At 40.6% G+C, this 19,585-nt stretch overlaps 1 protein-coding gene across 4 annotated transcripts in view; it reads right to left on the bottom strand.

Moving 5' to 3' along the window:
* The window catches only part of CEP152 (centrosomal protein 152), a 93,446-nt gene that overhangs the window by 42,397 nt on the left and 31,464 nt on the right, over positions 1–19,585 (bottom strand). For all 4 annotated transcript variants that reach the window (XM_037156486.2, XM_053670125.1, XM_053670124.1 and 1 more), the window contains exons 10-15: positions 18,206–18,353; positions 16,220–16,311; positions 15,340–15,503; positions 5,696–5,897; positions 1,710–1,838; positions 1,000–1,109 (exon numbers count right to left, since the gene is read on the bottom strand). In XM_037156486.2, coding sequence (XP_037012381.2) covers positions 1,000–1,109; positions 1,710–1,838; positions 5,696–5,897; positions 15,340–15,503; positions 16,220–16,311; positions 18,206–18,353 — 845 coding nt within the window. The remainder of the gene's footprint in view (positions 1–999; positions 1,110–1,709; positions 1,839–5,695; positions 5,898–15,339; positions 15,504–16,219; positions 16,312–18,205; positions 18,354–19,585) is intronic.

Here is a 19,585-nt window from a genome sequence, read left to right as displayed (position 1 = left end):
AGAAAATAGGCTGTGCTGAGGCCCTGGCTGGTGTGACTCAATGCACTGGGCACTGGCCTGTGAACCAAAGGGTGGCCAGTTCGATTCCCAGTCAAAGCACAAGCCTGGGTTTTGGCGCTTCCCCAGTGAAGGGCACATGAGGCAACCACACTCATGTTTCCCTCTTTTTCTACCTTCCTTCCCTTCTCTCTGAAAATGAAAATCTTAGTAAAATAAAAATTGAAATAATCTAGGTTGGAGTTCCAAAATTGCAAGTCATCTACATTAAATACCAATACTAGCACTACCAAACTCACAAGTAAGTTATGCTCCAGAAATCTGTTTCCAAGTCTATGATTTGGTATTTGGAAGACATAGACCCTCCCACAGATTTCTTCCTTGTAAAGAACAGTTTTCCAGACTGGCCTGTAAAACACCACTAAGCTATTCCACTTCAACAAACTTCCATTTGGAGGTGCTACAGAATCCAACCCACTACATAATATCATTTCTATGGAAAATGAGTTCTAAATTCTAATTTGAGAAGCTAAGAACTCACCTTCTCCAATCCAAAGTCTCAGTAGGGAGGATTCAAGCCATCATTTCTTTCCAATCTCTTTTGTTGGGGGGGGGGGGGGGGGGGAAGGGGGAGGCACCCAGGAAGCAGGCAGGAGGTTTCTTTCTTTTTTCTTTAATTTAGTTATTTTTCAAGTACAGTTTTCTGTCTATTTCTCCCATCCCAGCCCACCCCGCCCCATGCTCCCCACCTCCCTTAGTTATTGTCCCTGTGTCCTTTATACTTGTTCCTCTAAATCCTTCCCATTTTTTCCCCTTAAATTCCCTCCCCTCTCCCCTCTGGTCACTGTCCCCTTGTTCTCTATTTCAGTGTCTTTGTTTTTATTTTGCTTGCTTGTCTGTTTTGTTGTTTAGCTTCCTGTTAAAGGTGAGATCATAAGGTATTTGTGTTTCAATACCTGGCTTATTTCACTCAGCATAAGGAGGTTTCTATACAGACCTTACCTACTAACGGTGTCTTGTTTATCACGGTCGAAATCTTGTACCATTTGTCTCATTTGATTACATAAGTCCTGATTTGTATTTCTCAGTTTTTCTTCAGTTTCTTTAAGTGCCTAGATACAAAAGAATAAAGTACTTAGTGGAAATAAGTAGCATTTTTCAATGATCAGTCTAATTTCATTTTTAAAATCCTTTGTACTTTAGCTCTACCCTGTAACATTATCTGACATAATATCGCTTTTACAATTCCACAAGTCTCTTCATGCCTTGATAAGAGTACAGAATCCTTTATTTGACAAGTAGCTTTCTGAACAGCAAACATTTAAATTTTGTATTTAATTTGAAATATATGAAATGAAAACGCTTAACCAGAGAAGTATTGGCTAACTGATGCCATAGGATAAGTCTTAGAATTAACAGTCTTTGGTAACCTTCTCAATAAGCAAAGTCTCAATGAGCAAGGGCTGGCTCAAGAGGCAAGAACATCTCTACCGGCTGTGTTCCTGTACAGACAGAAAACTGGATTTACACTAACTCACCTTCTAATAAACTGCCACCTTGTGACCAACACTAAAGGGAAATAACTGGAATCCTTAATCACCTACTAATGTCCTAACTAACATCGCCTCTGTATTTTTGAAAAGTCTATCATACCCCTTGCATTTAATGAGGCCATAAAAGTTCTCACAAAATATAAAAACTTCTTTAATTACCTGATTTTGTTGTTGTAAAACTTGAATTTCATTCTTAAGTCGCAGAATATCATCTTTGATAATCATTTCAGATGTGGAAGAGTCAGGCCATAACTGATTAGTTGGTTTTTCCGAGGTATCTGTTTTAATCTAAATGTTTTTTAAAAGTCAAAAGTTTTTCAGCTTTTAAAAATAGTCTAAGTAGTTCTTCTGAAATAATGTCATATTTATGAAGAAATTGAAAAACAGTACAAGTATTAATAATTTTCATATACCTCTTACCATGATCCCCAAATATAACCACAGCACAATTATCAAAGTTAGGAAATTAACTAGGACACAATACTATTAACTAACCTTCAGACATTACACAAAATTTTCCGATTTCCCTCTAACGTCCATTTCTGGTTCAGGATCCAATCAGTGACCCCACAGTGCATTTAGCTGTCCCATCTCATTGGTTTCCTGCAACCCATTACTTTGTAAGATGCCCCTCAATTTGGATTTTTCTGATGTTACTTCATTATTAAATTCAGGTTACGCATTTTGGAGCATAAACGCCACAGAAATGATGTGCGTGCTTTTCAGGGGAGACACGATGTCAATGTCTCATCGCTGGTGATGATCAATTGATGAAGGTAGTGTCTACAAGCACTTGTACTGCAAAGGTGCTATTTTTCCACTTATAATGAATAAGTATCTTATAAGGAGATACTTCAAGATTATGTAAGTATTGTATTTTTCCTTATATTTTCACCCATACATACATATTTTGTTCAGTAAGTACAATTTTTAGGACTCATGATGGACTTTGGCAGATAGTTTCCAGAAAGTTTTTACAAACGTGTACTCTCATCCTTTGTCCAGCTCTCCTCCCCTTCAGTGGCAGTGATGGTCTTTAAGCAACAACTGTATTTCGTGGGGGAAAGGGTATCCAGCCATCGCTTCCATTTGCACTTCTTCTCCTGCCCCAGAGGGGAACCTCTCACTTACCTTCACTATCCGTCTGTTTCACACCTTCCCAAACTGGCCTGTTTACATGGCTTTGCACAGTTTCCTCTTCCCATTTAAATGTCTTCCTTATCTATTTTTAGGAGTTTTTTTATTTAGTGAGGGGTCACAAAGATTTTTTTAAAATACCTACTCTGCTGGACTTGTTGGTTTATTTCTATTTACCCAAACTCTGAGCTTGATGTTTAAGAACTATCCTGTACCAAGGTTCATTCTACTCATTGGGGAGGAGGTAGGTGTATCTTGGAATCTTGTTCCCATGTAGGGTGACAAGACACTGAGGCTTCCACTCAGTCTTCCAATTCATAGAGTCTTCACTTCAGAAGGAACTACTCCAGTTGTTGATGTTCCTCTTTTCATTTGCCATCATTTCCCAGAAGCCATTGCTCCTACCCCAGTCAGAAGAGAGAACAGCTAAGCATACTTACTCTGTTAGCTGCTCTCCCTTTTGGGAGATACTAATGAGACTTTAAAAGATTTTACTGACTCATTAGAATGGCTTTCATTTTTTTAACTTAGCCTCCACTTTTTTAAGTTTATGATACATATTTGTGCTTCCTTCCCCACTGGCGAGTTTATTACTAGGAATAAACACATATCATTCAGATACACTGGAAAACAGTTTCATTGCCAGCGACTGCACTCAGCTTTGACACGTGATCTCACACTGCTGGCTCACAGAAATGACGAGCTTTTCCCTGTCAGCACAAAACTCTTACAAACATCTTTTCAATGTCACAGTAAAGTTTCTTTCTAAAGGCAGAACGCTGAAAACATTATCTTCAAGAAAACAAGAACTGTAATATTATACCAACTCTCTTACTATCTTCATAATTTCTGAGCATCAGGTGTTATCCCCATAACACCTGAAAAGATTCTAGCTAGGAACCTTCTAAGCTGGCTACTGAAGATTGCCTATTAAGAAGCTTACAATCAGAGTATGGCTTTAACCACAACCTGTGGTAATGACCTCTATTGAGTGTCAGACACAGAAAAGTCACTGTTTTATTAATCATGCTTACAAAATATGGAGTGTAGGTGTGGGCCCCGACGGCTAGTCAGCTAGTTTGATTTTCCTAAGGCCTTTACCACGTTCTACCTCAGTGGCCTGGTTTTCAACGGGAAAGATCAGCACAGTATTTGATCCACACAATACTAATACTAATATTTGATTCGTATTTTCTAACCCCATTAGAAAAGATGTGAGAAATAAGTGACAAAGGTGAGGTCTGAAGGTGTCCATGGGCTAATTAGATGGCCATAAATTTGAGTGTTTATTGAAAAACCACCTGTTGGTTAAGTTACTATATCCTCTTCTGTTCCCCCACCCACGAAGTGGATGAATATGTATATTAATTCAACAAATACTTACTGAGAAAGTATGCGGTGAATTATCAACACAACACTCCTATACAGTAACACAAGAATCAACACAAGAATCTCCTAGTAAGAATATAGTAAGTTGAAGCAGAACACAGAACAGAAATAAGCAGCAAGGGCTGAGTCACACTTTAAGAAAAACCAAAGGCAGACTGCTGGGGACTGGTGACAGCAAAGGAGAAGCTGGACAAAGGGTCTTCAAAGATGAGGCGGCTCCCTTCGACTCCCTGACCAGCCAGACGACAGGGCCAAGGGAGAGAGCCAAAACAAAAACCAGCACGAGGCACAATGCCGTCACTGCCAGACACGTGAAAGTGTGACAAACGCCGTCAGAAATCTCAAAATAAAATGAAAGAAAGCATCGAGACACCTAAGCTCAGGTTCAGACTCCATGTCGGGGTTCTCCTTTCCTAAGCCTTCGGACGTCTCCCCAAAATGCTCAAACCAATCACCTCTGATCTAACACAAACTGAGACACAAACTTTCATTTCCATCCTTTTCAAAAAACATACGGAAACAGTTCAAACAGCCTGAATCAAAGACGTTAGCGGTGCTGCTGAGAAGGGTCTTTCCCAGTTGGCTGTTAACACCGAAATCAAAGTTCCACTCATCAAACACAGTTCCCGAGAAGCGGGAACCAGACTGGGCAGGCCGTTAGCAATAGGAACCCACTATTATTTCTAGAAAATAAATGACAATTAAAGTTCCATAATACTACGGTAGCCCAGAACATCCTGAAAACTTTCTTTTAAAAGGACTATTTTAATAAACACACTTCATAGTTGAAAGGATCAGGAGCTAAAACAGTACTAACGTAGGAAGTAAAAAATTATTTCCATCCGGGGGGAAAGAAATACACTATCTACGTTAATTTTCCTCCTTCCCCTTCCGTTTAGTTTGCTAAGTCTTTTCGCATTATTTTCTGTTGGGAGGACCCGTGAGTTCAGAAGCATGAGAAACGCAGCTGTGGAAGGGGGGCCGCCCTAAAGGCTCTGTGATAGGACGACCCTGGGAAATAACCCTCGCCTACTTACTGCTCAAGTGTGCTAGTTTCAGTCTGCCTCAAGATTGACTCTGGAGCCTCAGGAGGGTCACACACTGCTCCAGCTTCATTTTCCTCATAAGCCAAGTAAGGAGAACAACTGAAGGATATAAAGGGGGATCAGTGACTCTGACATGACCTGACTCTGCCTCTCCCCCCGTGACACCACCACTGTATAATTAATTTTCTTACACAGAATAACTTTCATGATGGAAATATGGGCCACAGAAAGCTCATGGACAACATGCTAAATAAAGAATTTAGCTGGATGTTAGGGCCCCGTTGGCACAAGCCGTCTTGAGGAAATGCAGCTACTTTGTTACACAGGATGGATGATCCCTTGGATTTGTGACAAAGACATTTTACCTAATGGGCATCTCATTCAGCAGGTGCCAGGAGTAACTAGAAAATATACTCCTTTAAATGGCATTTCCGTCTTACTTCTAAATTTTACTTCTAAAAAAGTCAAACGACCCCCTGAAAAACAAAGGTTTCATTTAAATGTGAAAATTGTAAGCATTTTCTCTAGGAAGCCTTCTGAAAATGGTGTACTAGGTCTATAAACTCCACGCACCTCAGCCCCAATGCTCCTTACACCCTTCTCCATCTGCTGCAGTTCAGTTCTCTCACGACAGCCTCTGAGATCATTTTGTAGCTGGGACACCAGGCGGCGCTTCACTGAGTTGCTGGCCAGCAAACGCTGCACTTCTGCCTTCAGCTGCAGGATCATCTCATCTTTGGAAAGCTCTTCCTTTGGGTCTTCTTCTTGTACAGTGCTAACGGGGAAATGATCATATTTTAACTTAAGTCAAGTAACAAATTAAGCATGGTAATTCCTTAAGAGCTACTAACTACAATGAAAACCCCACAGCTAATATCCATGCTTTATGGTGAACGACTGAATACTTACTTACTTCCCCTAGGAGCAAGGCTATCATGTCTGCTCTTGCCACTTCTATTCAACATTATATTAGAAAAAAGAATAAAAAGGGCCCAGGCCAGGTAGTTGGTTGGAGCACCATCTTGTACACCAAAAAAAAGGTACGGGTTCCATCCACAGTTAGGGTGTGCGCAGGAGACAACAGATTAGGGGTGTCCGACACGTGGCCCACGGGCCACATGCAGCCCAGGATGGCTATGAATGCGGCCCTACACAGAACTGTAATTTACTTAAAACACTATGAGATTTTTTTGTGATTACATATAGCAATGTGTTTAATGTGCGGCCCAAGACAACTCTTCCTTCTCCCAGTGTATCCCGGAGATGCCAAAAGGCTGGACGCCCCTGTTCGGTACCTCCTCCTCTCCACCCCCTCCCTCTCCCCTCCCCCTCCTTTCCCTTTTCCTCCCCTCCCTTCCCCTTCCTTCCTCTTCACTCTCCTCTCCCCCTCCCTCTCTCATATCAATAAACATCCTTAGGTGAAGAATTTTTAAAAATGAAAAAAATAAAATGCATCCATATTGAAAGGAAGGAAGTACAACTATCTCTATTTTCATATGACATGATACTGAATATATAAAAAACGCTAAGGAGTCCACTGAAAAACTTTACAAGTACAAGCAGCTCAGCAATGTGACAGGATTCAAGGTGAACGTACAACATCAACTGTGTTTCTGTATAGAAGTGATGAACCACCTGAAAACAGAATTGAGAAAACAATCCAGCAAAGAGAATAAAATACCTAGGAACGAATTTAACAAAAGAAATATATGACTAGGACACTGAAAACACAAAACTACCAACGTAGATGACTGGTACACTAAAAAAGAAATTAAAGAACATCTAAATAAATGAAAAGACATCCATGCTCAGGGATCCGAAGACAATATTGTTAAGATGGCAATGCTCCCAAATGTGATCTACAGCTTCCGTGCAACCCATACCACAGTCCGGCCTGTCTCTTTGTAGAAACTGACAAACTGATCCGAAAATTCATACGGAAATGCAAGAATCAGAGAATAGCCAAAACAATTTCTAAAAAGAACAAAACTGAAAAACTCAGTCTGAATTTCGAACCTTACTAAAATGCACAGCAATCAAGTGAGTGTGGTACTGGTCCAAGGACAGATACATATAGATAATTTGGAATACTGCTCTCAATGAGAGCCCAGAAATAAACCTCACGTTACAGTCAACTGATTCTCAACAAGAATGCCCAAACAATGTAATGGGGAATATCCTTTTTTGATAAATGATACTGGGACAGTGGGATATCCATTCCATGAAAAAGAATGAAGTTAGGTCCCTATTTCACATCACATGCAAATATTAACACAAAATGGACCCAAGACCTAATGTAAAAGATAAAACTCTTAGAAGAAACCATAGGTTTAAATTTTTAGGACCTTGGATTAGGGAATTGTTTGTTCCTTAGGTACCAAAAGCATATGAAACCGAAGACAAAAGGTAAGTTGGACTTTGTAAAGTTAAACACTTTAGTACTTCAAAAGATGCTATCAAGAAAGTAAAAAAGGCAACCTACAGGAAAGAGACAATATTTACAAATCATTTATCTGACAAAGGACTTGTAGTCAGAATACTCTTAAAACTAAACAATGAAAAAACAATCCACTTTTTAATCCTCACCTGAGGATTTTTTTTTGTCTTGAGAGAGAGAGAGAGAGAAACATCAATGTGAGAGAGAAATACCAATCGGTTGCCTCCTGTATGAGCCCCAACTGGGAACCACAGCTGTAACCTAGTTATGTGCCCAGGCCAGAAACCGAACCTGCAACTTTTTGGTGTATGTGATGACCCTCCAACCAACTACTGAGCCACCCAGCCAGGGCAAAAGCAATCCAATTTTTAAACGGAATAAAGATTTGAATAGACATTTCTCCAAAGAAGATACAAATGGCCAATCGACACACAAAAAGATGGTCAAATCATTAACCAGCAAATCAAAACCACATCATTCTAATCAAAACCTCAATGAGAAACCATTCCATAATCATTAGGAGGACTATAATAAAAAAAACTAGAAACTAACAAGTGTTGACAAGAGCATGGTGAAGTGGGAACCCTCATACATTGCTTTCGGGAACGCAAAATAGTGCAGCCACTGAGAGCAGCTGGACCGCTCCTCGGAATGCCCCACACAGAACTACCACGTGACCCAGCCATTCCGCTCCTAGGTATAAATCTAACCAAGATAAAAACATACGTTCACACAAAAAACTGTACACAAAGGCCCAAAGCAACATTCTTCTTAACAGCCAAAAGGTAGAAATTATCCAAATAAATGTCTATCAGCTGGCGAATGGATAGACAAAATGGGGTATATTCATACAATGTTTTTTGGGTATAAAATGAAATGAAGTGCTGATATAATAAGATGCTATGTGAAATAAGCCAATCACAAAAGACCGCATATTATGTCATTCCATCACCTGAAACAGGCAGAACGGACAGATCTATAGAGACAAAGTAGATTAGTGGTTGTCTAGAGGGCAGGAACGAGTAATGGGAAGTGATGTCACAGGCATTGGGTTTCCTTTTTAGGATATTAAAATGTTCTAGAATTCCGTTGTTATGATGGTTGTAAAACTCTGTGACTATACTAAAAACCACTGAATGAATGAATGAATGAATGAATAAAAATTAAAATGAAAACCTCTGAACTGTACACTTCAAATGGGAAAAAAATTATGGCTTGTAGAAGGAAAAGAACAAGCATAAACACCTAATGTGTAAGTTACATTCATATGACGGCAAACCCAATCTACACTGTCCAGGTATGAATAATTAGATCTTAAAAGGATAAAAAAAAAACAAGAAAGGAAGAAAATGACTGCCATTACAGTTAAGATAGCAGTTATTCTCAAGGGTGTCACTGGAAAGAGAAATATGGGCAGTTTCTGGACCTGGGCAGTGGTCCCAGGGGTATTCGCTGTATAATCATTCATTAAGTATATGCTTCGTGTACTTTTCTTTGTGTGTTACATTTTACAATTTCAAAAGGCTGAAAAGTGAAATCAAATTATAAAGGTACTAGAAAATACCATCAAGAAGTGAGGTGAAAGAGTGATGGGTCTAACTACATAAAAACTTTAAACGGAAAGCACACTCTCAACACGAGCGGGGTACCCAGACCCCGGCACTGATGGGTGTGGGCCACGTGCCGGCCCCAGGCCCCTTGGCAGCACACGTCTGGGGCCTCCCACACTGTGCACACCCTTTAGCAAGAAGAGTCGTCCACATCTCAAGGAAACAATCCAAAGATGTGAACAAAGATTGCACTACAAGGATGCTTGCAAAAATAATATTGCATTACTTATCATTTAAAATTTTAAAAGTGTATTACTAATTAAACTATGATACATTCCCCCACCTACAGATTAGTAAATATATGTAACAACATTTACCAAAATCTAAAGGTTTCAGAAGGTATTAAAGCTCATTATAAAACAGTATACTCTATATTATTTTATCTCTTAGAAACATCAAAACAGATGTGGAAATTATATACCAAAATGTTAAAAATAGTTTTATGAGAGGAAAAGATTGTGGGTGCTTTTCATTCTGCTTTCATAACCTGTATTTTCTATTTTTTCCATAACGGAAAAATTACTTTTGAAAAAAATATTGATAGTATGTACCCTTAATATAAAAATGGAACCTCATCCCTGTGATATTCAACCTCAAAACCCATGAGAAAAGCATAATTGTGAGATAAACATCAAATTCCAGGAGCTCCCTAACAAAAGTTGACCAGTATGTCTCCAAACTGTCAAGGACATCAAAAATGAGGAAATTCCATGCTCTGGCTGGTGTAGCTCAGTGGATTGAGCACAGGTCTGTGAACCAAAAGATCACAGTTTGATTCCCAGTCAGGGCACATGCCTGGGTTGCAAGACAGTAGGGGACACATGAGAGGCAACTACACATTGCTCTTTTTCTCCTTCTCTCCTCCCCTTCTCTTCTGAAGATAAATAAATATAATCTTTAAAAAAAATGAGGAAATTCCAGAGGAACCTATGGAAATAAGACTCTTAAATATAGGATGTGATCCTGGAACATGAAAAAGACATCAACTAAAATCCAAGACCATCTAAATCAACGATGGGTATGTTAATTAATGATAATGTATCGATACTACTTTGTAAATTGTAACAAATATACTGTGCTGATGTAGGATGTTAATAGGGCAAAATGAGTGCAGCATGCACAGGAACTCTTTGCACTGTATTAAATTTTTTGTGAATCTAAAACTGTTCTAAAAAAGTAACATCTATTTCTTAAAATAAGAAAAAAACAGCATCTGATTTTAAATTTTCACTGTTTTCAGTTTCAGATGATTTTAAACAAAACATTAGAATATATGAGGTCTGTCCGGAAAAAGTCGAGCCATTTGTCAGTCTAACGAGAATGGTTTGCATGACATCACTGTAACTGGCAGCCCAGGAGAGTGGAATGGAATGCACATGTGAGCACTGATGACTTCACTGTACAATCAGTGGGGGCAGTAGACGCCGTTGAGTCAGCCTGTGTACTGTGTGGACACCCCATTCAAAACAACTGAACAAACAGAGCAATGACTCTCATCAAATTTTGGGTTAAGCTTGTACATTCCTCCATGAAAACTATTCAGGTGACTCAGAAGGCTTTCGGGGACGACACAATGAGTGCAGTGCAAATAAAAGTGTGCCACAAATGCTTCAAAGACAGTTGCGAATCTGTTGAAAGTGACCAACATTCTGGAAGGCCTGTAATAAGCAGAACACCTGAGAATGTTGAATGTGTACAGGCTGCAATCAACAAAGATCAGCGACTCACAGTGCGAGAACCAGAAGCCGTCTGGGATTCCAAAAACTACTGTGTCCAAGATTTTGATGCAAGATCTTGGCATGAAATGTGTTGTGGTGAAATTCATTCCACTGCTTCTACTACCAGAGCAGAAGGGACATTGTGCTACAGTTGCTAATGACTTGACTCAAACCACTGCCAATGAACCACATTTCCTCAAAAAGGTCATAACTTTGAAGGGGACTGAGGTGTCATTGTCCTATGTACAATGTTTCTTGTATCTTGTATTTTCTTCAATAAATGTCTCTATTTTTCATATTGCATGGCTGGGTACTTTCTGGACAGACCTCATGTATATATACTGTGGATACATACATATACAGAGAGCAAGAACATAAAATACATGGTGATCATTTTAGCATTATAAAAGGCACTCCTTCCAATATGTTACATATTTATCAATATACACTTTTGTATATGTTACACAGTATAAATGTCTGTATATGTAGATCTCACCTATTTAAACCACTTATATTTATATATAAATATAAGAATATAAATATAAGAAATATGTGGGGGGAGGGAAATTGGGACAACTGTAATTAAACAATAAAAAAAGAGAAAAAAGAAATAGAAAATAGAAAATATATTACAGTGCATCTTCCCATGCTGTGAGACACAGTGAACTTGAAGCAGAACACTCTCATTTTGCCCAGTTGACAAATTATGCACTCCTCGTTTCTTTTCTTACTGAATGCTGACCCCTGAAATAGCATATCGTGTACTCCTAGAGGGAGCCAAGTCAGAGAGCAGAAAAAGTGCTTGCTAAAATAATTTTCTCTTCTTTCCAAAGAGGGAAAAAGTCAGTGGTGGTGACCAGTGCTGCATAAGGCTCACTCCTGAGCCCTGTGGAAGTTGGTTCCCCTGAGTCCAAATAAACTGTAGTCCCTTATGAAGCCTGCTGAGAAGACCAAAGGGAAAAGGCATTCCACTTGTTAAATGTTTATTGTTTGAGCTTCCCAGCCAACTATAATAAGGAAGAGGGGAAGCTGTCTGCAAGCTGCATGCAGATTTAGTGACTCAAATTCCACAAATGTGAAATTGAAGGCTGAGACTAAACCCTTCAAATTTACTAGGCGGTAGCTTGAGGGAGGTAGTACTTGGGAATAAAAGCTTGGAGCCACTAATAATTGGGTCAGTGATCCGAAAGCAGCTCAAGTCCACAAAGAACTAAAATTCCCGACACTGGGAAAACTGCCGCTCCCTCTTGTTCTAAGAACCACAGTCCAGCAGAGGACAGGTACAAATCTCTCTCTCCTGTATCTCCTCTCACTTTGAGCTAAGAACAAATGTTTTTACTTTTCCCTCAAAACTGAATTCTTATCTGTTAAACTGCTGGTAGGTGGGATGACTGTAAGCTAAGCCTTTCTTTACATATCCTGTGTTTCACTGAATTCCTTCTCCCTGAGCCTCAATGACTGCCCACTATATTTTAGTTATTCTCCACTTTCCCAGTTGACCATGGCTGACATTCCTTTCACCATGACAGTGATGTGATGTCTCAGATTTACTGTCTATGGGAAGGGGCTTTAACTTACGCTAGGATTTGGGCTGTAAGGACTAATTAAATAGAAAGGGCGAAAGCAGAATACATTTTGGTAGACATCGTGATGAAGTCAGTCTACTTGAAAAGGTATATATACACATATTACTATAATTTACCCGATTCCCGAGCTAATTATGGCAGAAAATAAAATAAAATAATAGCATATTGGAAAGTACACTTTTTTGGCACGACTCTTTTCTGGCATTTATTTTAATCCTCTAAAATAAAACACATAAAGAATGAAGTTTTAAGGCCAAAAGGTTTGACTGCCACATGAATATGACACAACAGGTTTATGTGACAGCAGTCACATTTTGGATTCAAGAACTGGCTCTGCTGATAACGGTCTGTCTTCCTGAGTGGAGAAGTGCGGCTTCTCTGGGCTCTGGTTTTTCTACTTCTAATATGATGATAATGGAGCTGATGCTTTTGTCCAGGTGGAGATGATGATCAAGAACTTTTTATAAAGTGTGTATGTGACTGTTGAGTTGAAAGTGGATTAATATAAAATCTGATTAATGATTTGTTTTAATGAATCATCTATTAAATAATAATAGTAATGGCTACCATCTATTGGAATATATTATAGAAGGCCCTTTGTTCATTATCTCCCCATTATCATTATCTATTCATATTCATTATCTATTTTAATCCGCACTTTAACCCCCAAGGTATATGCTATAATCCACTTAATAGAAAGAGCCTGAAAAGAAAACAGGCTCAGAAAAGTCAAGAAACCTGCCCAAGATCATAAAGCTCCTAATAAACGGCAAAGCTCTGATCTGAAACAAAACCTGGATCTGAAGCCCAAGCTCTCTTCATCAGCCCGGGAGAGGCAATCTGGCATCAACAGGGAATGAGGCGTTCGAAGTAGTCAATTTTCCAGACGACATTTTTAACTTTAAAATTTTATATAAATCTACTGAAAAAATTCGTATGACACCTACGTCCTCTTTCATTAACTAACCAAGCTGAAGGCTTCCTTGGACAGCTTGGGATGGTGAGTGTGGACTGAGACGTGCAGCGGGAGCCCCAGCCCGTGTTCCTCCACTTTGCTCCTGGCAAAGAGGCCAAGCAGCCTGGCTGTGCCGTGGCAGCACCCGCCCAGCACCCACCCAGCACCCACCCAGCCCCCACCCAGCCCCCACCCAGCCCCCCAGCCCCAGCTACCCTTCCCTCAGTCAGGGAGCCAGACAACACACGGGGTGCAAACAAATCCAAGTCAATACGGCCTGAAAGTGACTCCTACTGAACAGACCACACAGTTTAGTTCTGCTGTTTACTGCTTCGCTTTTTCCAGATTGTCACTGTGGTCTTTGGAGGTGACGGTCCCTAAGACTGACCTCTGGACAATTGGAGCCTTACTCAAGTAACATCTTGTTTTCCAGTGTGACCCAATAATTTAAATTTTCAATGTAACGAATCTCATCCTACAGTTCTGAAAATGGAATCCAGTAGTAAAATACTTAAGTTCCAAAACACTGTAGACCACACCCTTCAGGGGATTTCTATACCTGTATTTATTTAGCTGCACGATGCCTGAAACACAACAGGTAGTCAAGACTTTCACTACACAATAGTGATGGTAAATTCAGTCTTGACCTAGAAACCAGACGGTGCTGGTGTGAGCCAAATGCATTCCGAAAAGGTTTCCCTTAGTCTGAATGCAGCCTCTTCCCAACAGCCCTGCCTCACCGTATCCCAGACCAGTGGAGGGAAGGACAAACGTCCCCCCGCACACCAAACACAACATTAACACAGAGTACTTAGCTGCTTCCAGTATATCTTCCTCTCCGCAACCAGACAAAATGTAAACCAGCCTTGGGGAGGGGGGTGTGTCCATCTGCTCTACTCTGCTCCCAGAGCCTTGCACCACACCTTCCAAGAGCAAGTGCTTCCCTTTTTTTTTTTTTTTTTTTTTTCTTGGGGGAAAGAGAGAGAGGGGAGAAATGGCCGCACCCAGGCATGTGCCCTGACTGGGAATCGAACTGTGGTTGCTTGGTTCCCAGGCCTGCGCTCAATCCACTGAGCTACACCAGCCAGGGCTCCATTCATCTTTTAAGTGTTTAATGACTTCCTACACATACTCCTTCCTCTCCCATCAGTCCCTGGGAGGGATGGCAAGCCTTTAATCCCTTCCATAAGGTGGCTAAAATATCTGTGCTAAGCAGCAGTACAAAAGACAAAATCCCCATTTTTTAAAGATGTTATTTATTTTTAGAAAGAGGGGTAGGGAGGGAGAGAGAGGGAAACATTGATGTGTGAGAGGAAGACCCACTGGTTGCCTCGCACATGGCTCAACCTGGGACCTGACCCACAACCCAGGCATGTACCCAGGCATGTGCCCTGGGAATTGAACCTGCAACCCTTCGCCTTGCGGGATGACACCCAATGCACTGAGCCACGCCAGGCAGAACCAAACTCCCTATTTTAAAATTAAGGCCATGGTAAGACTCCTAGGGAAAATTAATGCTTATTTTTTCCTATACCATTGATGAATGCCAGGTACCTGCTTTCAACATAGAATATTAATTAAAAAAATGTTTTGCCTTAATAGTAAAACAGATACATGATCTCCACTGTAGAAGTTACTTTGTACATTTTAGCTAAATTAATCATTTTTTACCTCACTAAAACTGATGTGCCTATTGGTGTTGAAGCCAGTACAATATCAGTGCCTGAGGCTGCTGTTCACTTTGATCTCAGACACTCACGCTTTCTGAGGTGTTACTAACACTCACGGCCCACATTCCAGAACCCCCAGAACCCCCATCAGCTCGCCTCGTGCCCGGTGCCACTGGGACCCCCACGCATCCCAAGTTTTATTATTGTAGGGCTCTTCTACAGTAAACTATTTTCTCCATACCTCTGAACTTTGTATTTTTTCCAGTTGACTTTTTTAATACCCAAATCCATGTATGATTCAGTGAGTTCTGTATTTAATTCTCCTTCTGGGTCACTTGGAAGTATTCCTAGTTTTGCAGCAGATTCATAGAGAGAAATTTCATCTTTTAGTTCTGTTAATTCTTCCTAAAACACAAAATTATTCAAAGTTATTTTCATTATTTTCCTATGAAAAGGAATCATTCTATCTATGCTTCAAATTCATTTTAATGGTCAAGAGAAGGTAGAAACACTTCTTCAGATACACTTTTAGCACATGTTAAAAATAACTTTGCAAAGGCCAGCGCGTATCAGGTTTTCCAGCAGACTGAATGAATGAATGAATGAATGAATTAGAAAGCAAATGCGCGTAGTTTCTCTCACACCTCCTCACTCACATCTTGTCCTCCATGGAAAGTGTCCCTTGAGCTGGGAAACTGGTGGCAGCACTTTCTGGCTCAGTAGAGGAGAAGACAGGGGGGACTGGTTTTCCAACATGCTGCACTTTATAGCCTGCCGGAGGTCAAAAAAGCAAAATCCCTCCTTCCAGTGGCGCCAACACTGGACCTCTTCCTCCAGCATTCTCCTTTTCCTCCTGCAGAAAATCTAAGTAGCGCTGGAGGAAGATGGGCTAGGGCTGCAGCCACACTGTGGTTTCCCGCACCTGTACATAACCTTATCTCTGGGACACACCCACAGATGGACGTGGGCTTGGCTGCCCGGCTGGGTGGGTGAGATTGTGAGCAACTCTCATGGGCTGCTTTGGAGATGGTCCAACCCACTTTTTTTATACAGAGAAATCAGGGTTCAGAAAGGTGATGTAATTCCGTTACCCAAAGTCTCCTCCAGGGGGCAACACTCACCTGCAAAGCCTTGTTCATGTTTTCACTCATAGCACGAGCCTTTTGTGCTTGCTGCAGCTGGAGCTGCAGCTGAGCCACCTCCTGTACTGAGCCTATGGGGGAAAGAGTCATAGAATACACATCAGTGTAAATGACCAAAGCGCTGATAATGTACAGAAGACACAAATTCACTGAGATGACAGAAGGTGGAATTCTGCATTATTTCCTTTCTATTATCTTCTCAGGAGCACAGAGGAATAATCAGTGGGACCCGGAGAGCATAGGTCTGGTCCACACATTTCCAAGGTTTAATATGGCTCCCCATACGTCCTTGGGAAGTTGAAGACAGGGGCTACAGTGACCTTGCTATGGGCCAGATTGGCCACACCCACAGACCTGACCGCTCAGAAGTCCTTTAATAGGGGCGTAACATTCCAACTCACAGGAAGCCAAAGCAAAATTTCTTCAGAACCCATTTCCACCCTTTAATAAGAAAACTACATCTTGCTGCCCTTAGCTTCTTTCTAAATGCTTTTATTTCCACCAGCCTGACCTCCATGTGAAAGAAGCCTATTAGGATCATGCTTCTGAAACTTTAATAACCAAGGGGAGTTTCCATTTAGTTTTTTTCTTTTGTTTATTTCTTCTACCCTTTTTTGAGGGGGGTTCCCATTTAAAAGGGACTTTATTCGGTTTCCTCAAAAGAAAATGAGCATCTGGGAAATGCTTAAGCAAAGTAATGATGGCATATTGTGCAACTAAAGAAAATTATATTTTCAAGACCTTTTAATGGCAAGGGAAACAAAGGAACAGAAAACCAAACAGGGAGGGGGCACCTAAGTAGAGCATAGTCCAAATTTTGCCTCCACCAAAACACACACAAACACCTATTTAGACAGTCTTTGATGTTAGCACTTCCGACTTTTGAATAACCCACTCTTGTACACACTGTACCAATAGTGAGATTTGACTTAATAGGCCAAAGTGTGGCGTTCATACTCAGTTAGTAAATAACCATCGGGCCATTTGCACAGTGTGAGCTACTCGCCAGTAAACAGTGCTGTGTCTTCTGTGTGGTAGTGTTTGTGTATATATTTGGTTATTTTTATTGTCTTCTATTCTATTATAATTTTATAAAAATGAATAGGAAATAAAGTACTGCTGAAATTAATCAGAAACATTTTCTCCAACCTAACACCATGAAGAAGACCACAGAAGAAATCTTAAGCAAAAACTGTAATTCACTGGCTTCAACTGATCAGGTAAGTGCCCACTGCATTGTGAGAGGGGAAAAAATTAAAGAAGTTACCCAACATGAGAGAACTATATGATCAAAGACCAATTCTGAAAATATAATGGGATTTCATACCATTTTTGGCTTTCAGAAGTAAAATCTACTATATAACATGTATTTTATTATTCAATTTTTGACCATTCAACTTTGGTATATTTTCAAAAGCAGGAAATTGTCTGTGTGTGTGCACTCCTTTCACTTGAAGAAAATACATTCAAAGGTTAACAACAGTTACCTCTGAGCAGTAAACTTATTGGTTGTTTTTATTTTTAAAAGTTTTTTTTTTAATCCTCACAGATGTTTATTGATTTGAGAGAGACAGAGAGGCAGAAAGAGAGATGTCAATCAGCTGGCTTTTGCACACACCTGACCGGGGATCCAAACCACAACCTGGGCGTGAGCTCTCGCCGAGGACTGAACCCGCACCTGGTTTTTGGTGTGTGAGACGATGCTCCAAACCATTGAGCCACCCAACCAGGGCAAGCAGAATTATCAGGTATTTTTATTTCCGCTTTATACTTGCCTGAATTTTCCAAATTAGCTAGTGAATGCACACTACACCTTACACATATATGTACAGCAACGTGGAAAGAAATTGTCACCCATGATTTTGCTATCCTTTCTTGATTTTTGTAATTCAAAGATCCTACTGTGTTCTCTCTGCATAGTGTACCGGCCTCCCTGGGGACACCGCAGCGCGCCCAGACGCCCACCTGAGTGCAGCAAGCTGGCACACTGCCGCTGACTCTCCTCCAGGCTTCTCGTCAGTCGGTTGATGGTCTCCGTCTTCTCCAGTTTGGCTGCCTCCTGATTCCTTTCCAGCTGTTTCACCTTATCTTCCAAATGACAGCAAATGTCTTCCTAAACAGAAAGAGTGTTCGAGAGTCATTTTCATGACCAGTTGTTAACCATCAAACTAACAAGTGTCATACATAATTGGATTTTAAATCAAATATGAAATCACCACATGGCAACACCCCCTCTTCTACGGGGTAGGTGCACGAGACTGGGAGTCAGGCGGACCAAGTCTCGTGATCTCGGGTAACTCTTCTCCGTCTGTTTTTCCTCTTGTAATTACAAAATAAAGGCTGAATTTCATGATTTCTAAAGTTCCTTCCTGCGATACATTTACAAGACACCGCTGTAAAATTACACCTTATTCAAGCCAAAGGAAATGTATTACATTCCTACTTGCACTTCACACTGCTGGTATCAGTGTGTGTACATGTATGGAGGCAGACCACACTGACCCTGAGCCATGGGCGGCGTCTGTCTCCCAGGACCGTGAGGACACAGATAAACACACGCAAACTCACTTGACTCTGAATATCCAAAAGATCGTTCCATTCTGAGTAGCCAAAAATAACCTCTCCCTCTTCTGAACACCTTTTTAACTTGATTTGTTTCTCTCACATTTTCCTTTCTACCTTTTACATGTCCCATTTCTCTTAACAGTCTCCTTGCAGGTGCCTCCGCGATGCCTTACACACAGTGTAGGCTACAAAAAATGCTGAACACTAATTATGTGTGTACACACGTGCATGCACGCAGGCATGGGTGTAACTGTATGGGCACACCCAGAAAACACAGAGCATTTAATAATGTATTCAAGTTTCTTCAAAAAAATGCATTTGGGGAGTTGCGAGTCACAGGAGGGCCACGCCCATGTAGAAGAAATCATTGCCTCTCACTTACAAAAGGCCTCACAGGCTGAATTCCAGGCCAAAGGAGCAGGAGAGGGGCAGAGGAGTAAATTAAAGCATTAATAATTGGTTAAAGTTACCTGGACAAAGCTTGACGAAGTAAATAGAAGAGGAAAATCGAGAAAGGGCTTTGAAGCAGAAAGGCGGTATTTGGGGCCAGATCCACAGGATAAAACCTAAAGCCCAATAATGCCTTAAGGACACCAACCCAAAGAACAATAAGGATAGTGACAGTATTCTCAAGCAGAGCAAAGAGACTCTGAAGTCTGTTTAGCTCAAAAATGTGTGTGAATTTTGTATTCTATTTCACAGTGTAGCTATGCTTGCTTTAATTTTTTCTACCGAATTTTTGACCAAAATGAAGCTGTTGGAACCTGGTCCATGTTTACT

Source organism: Artibeus jamaicensis, unplaced genomic scaffold, assembly GCF_021234435.1.
Source record: "Artibeus jamaicensis isolate MK-2021 breed Jamaican fruit bat unplaced genomic scaffold, CSHL_Jam_final contig_548, whole genome shotgun sequence".
Taxonomy (NCBI): domain Eukaryota; kingdom Metazoa; phylum Chordata; class Mammalia; order Chiroptera; family Phyllostomidae; genus Artibeus; species Artibeus jamaicensis.
The sequence above is the reverse complement of the archived record's forward strand: the minus strand, read 5'-3'. Positions and strand labels throughout refer to the sequence as shown.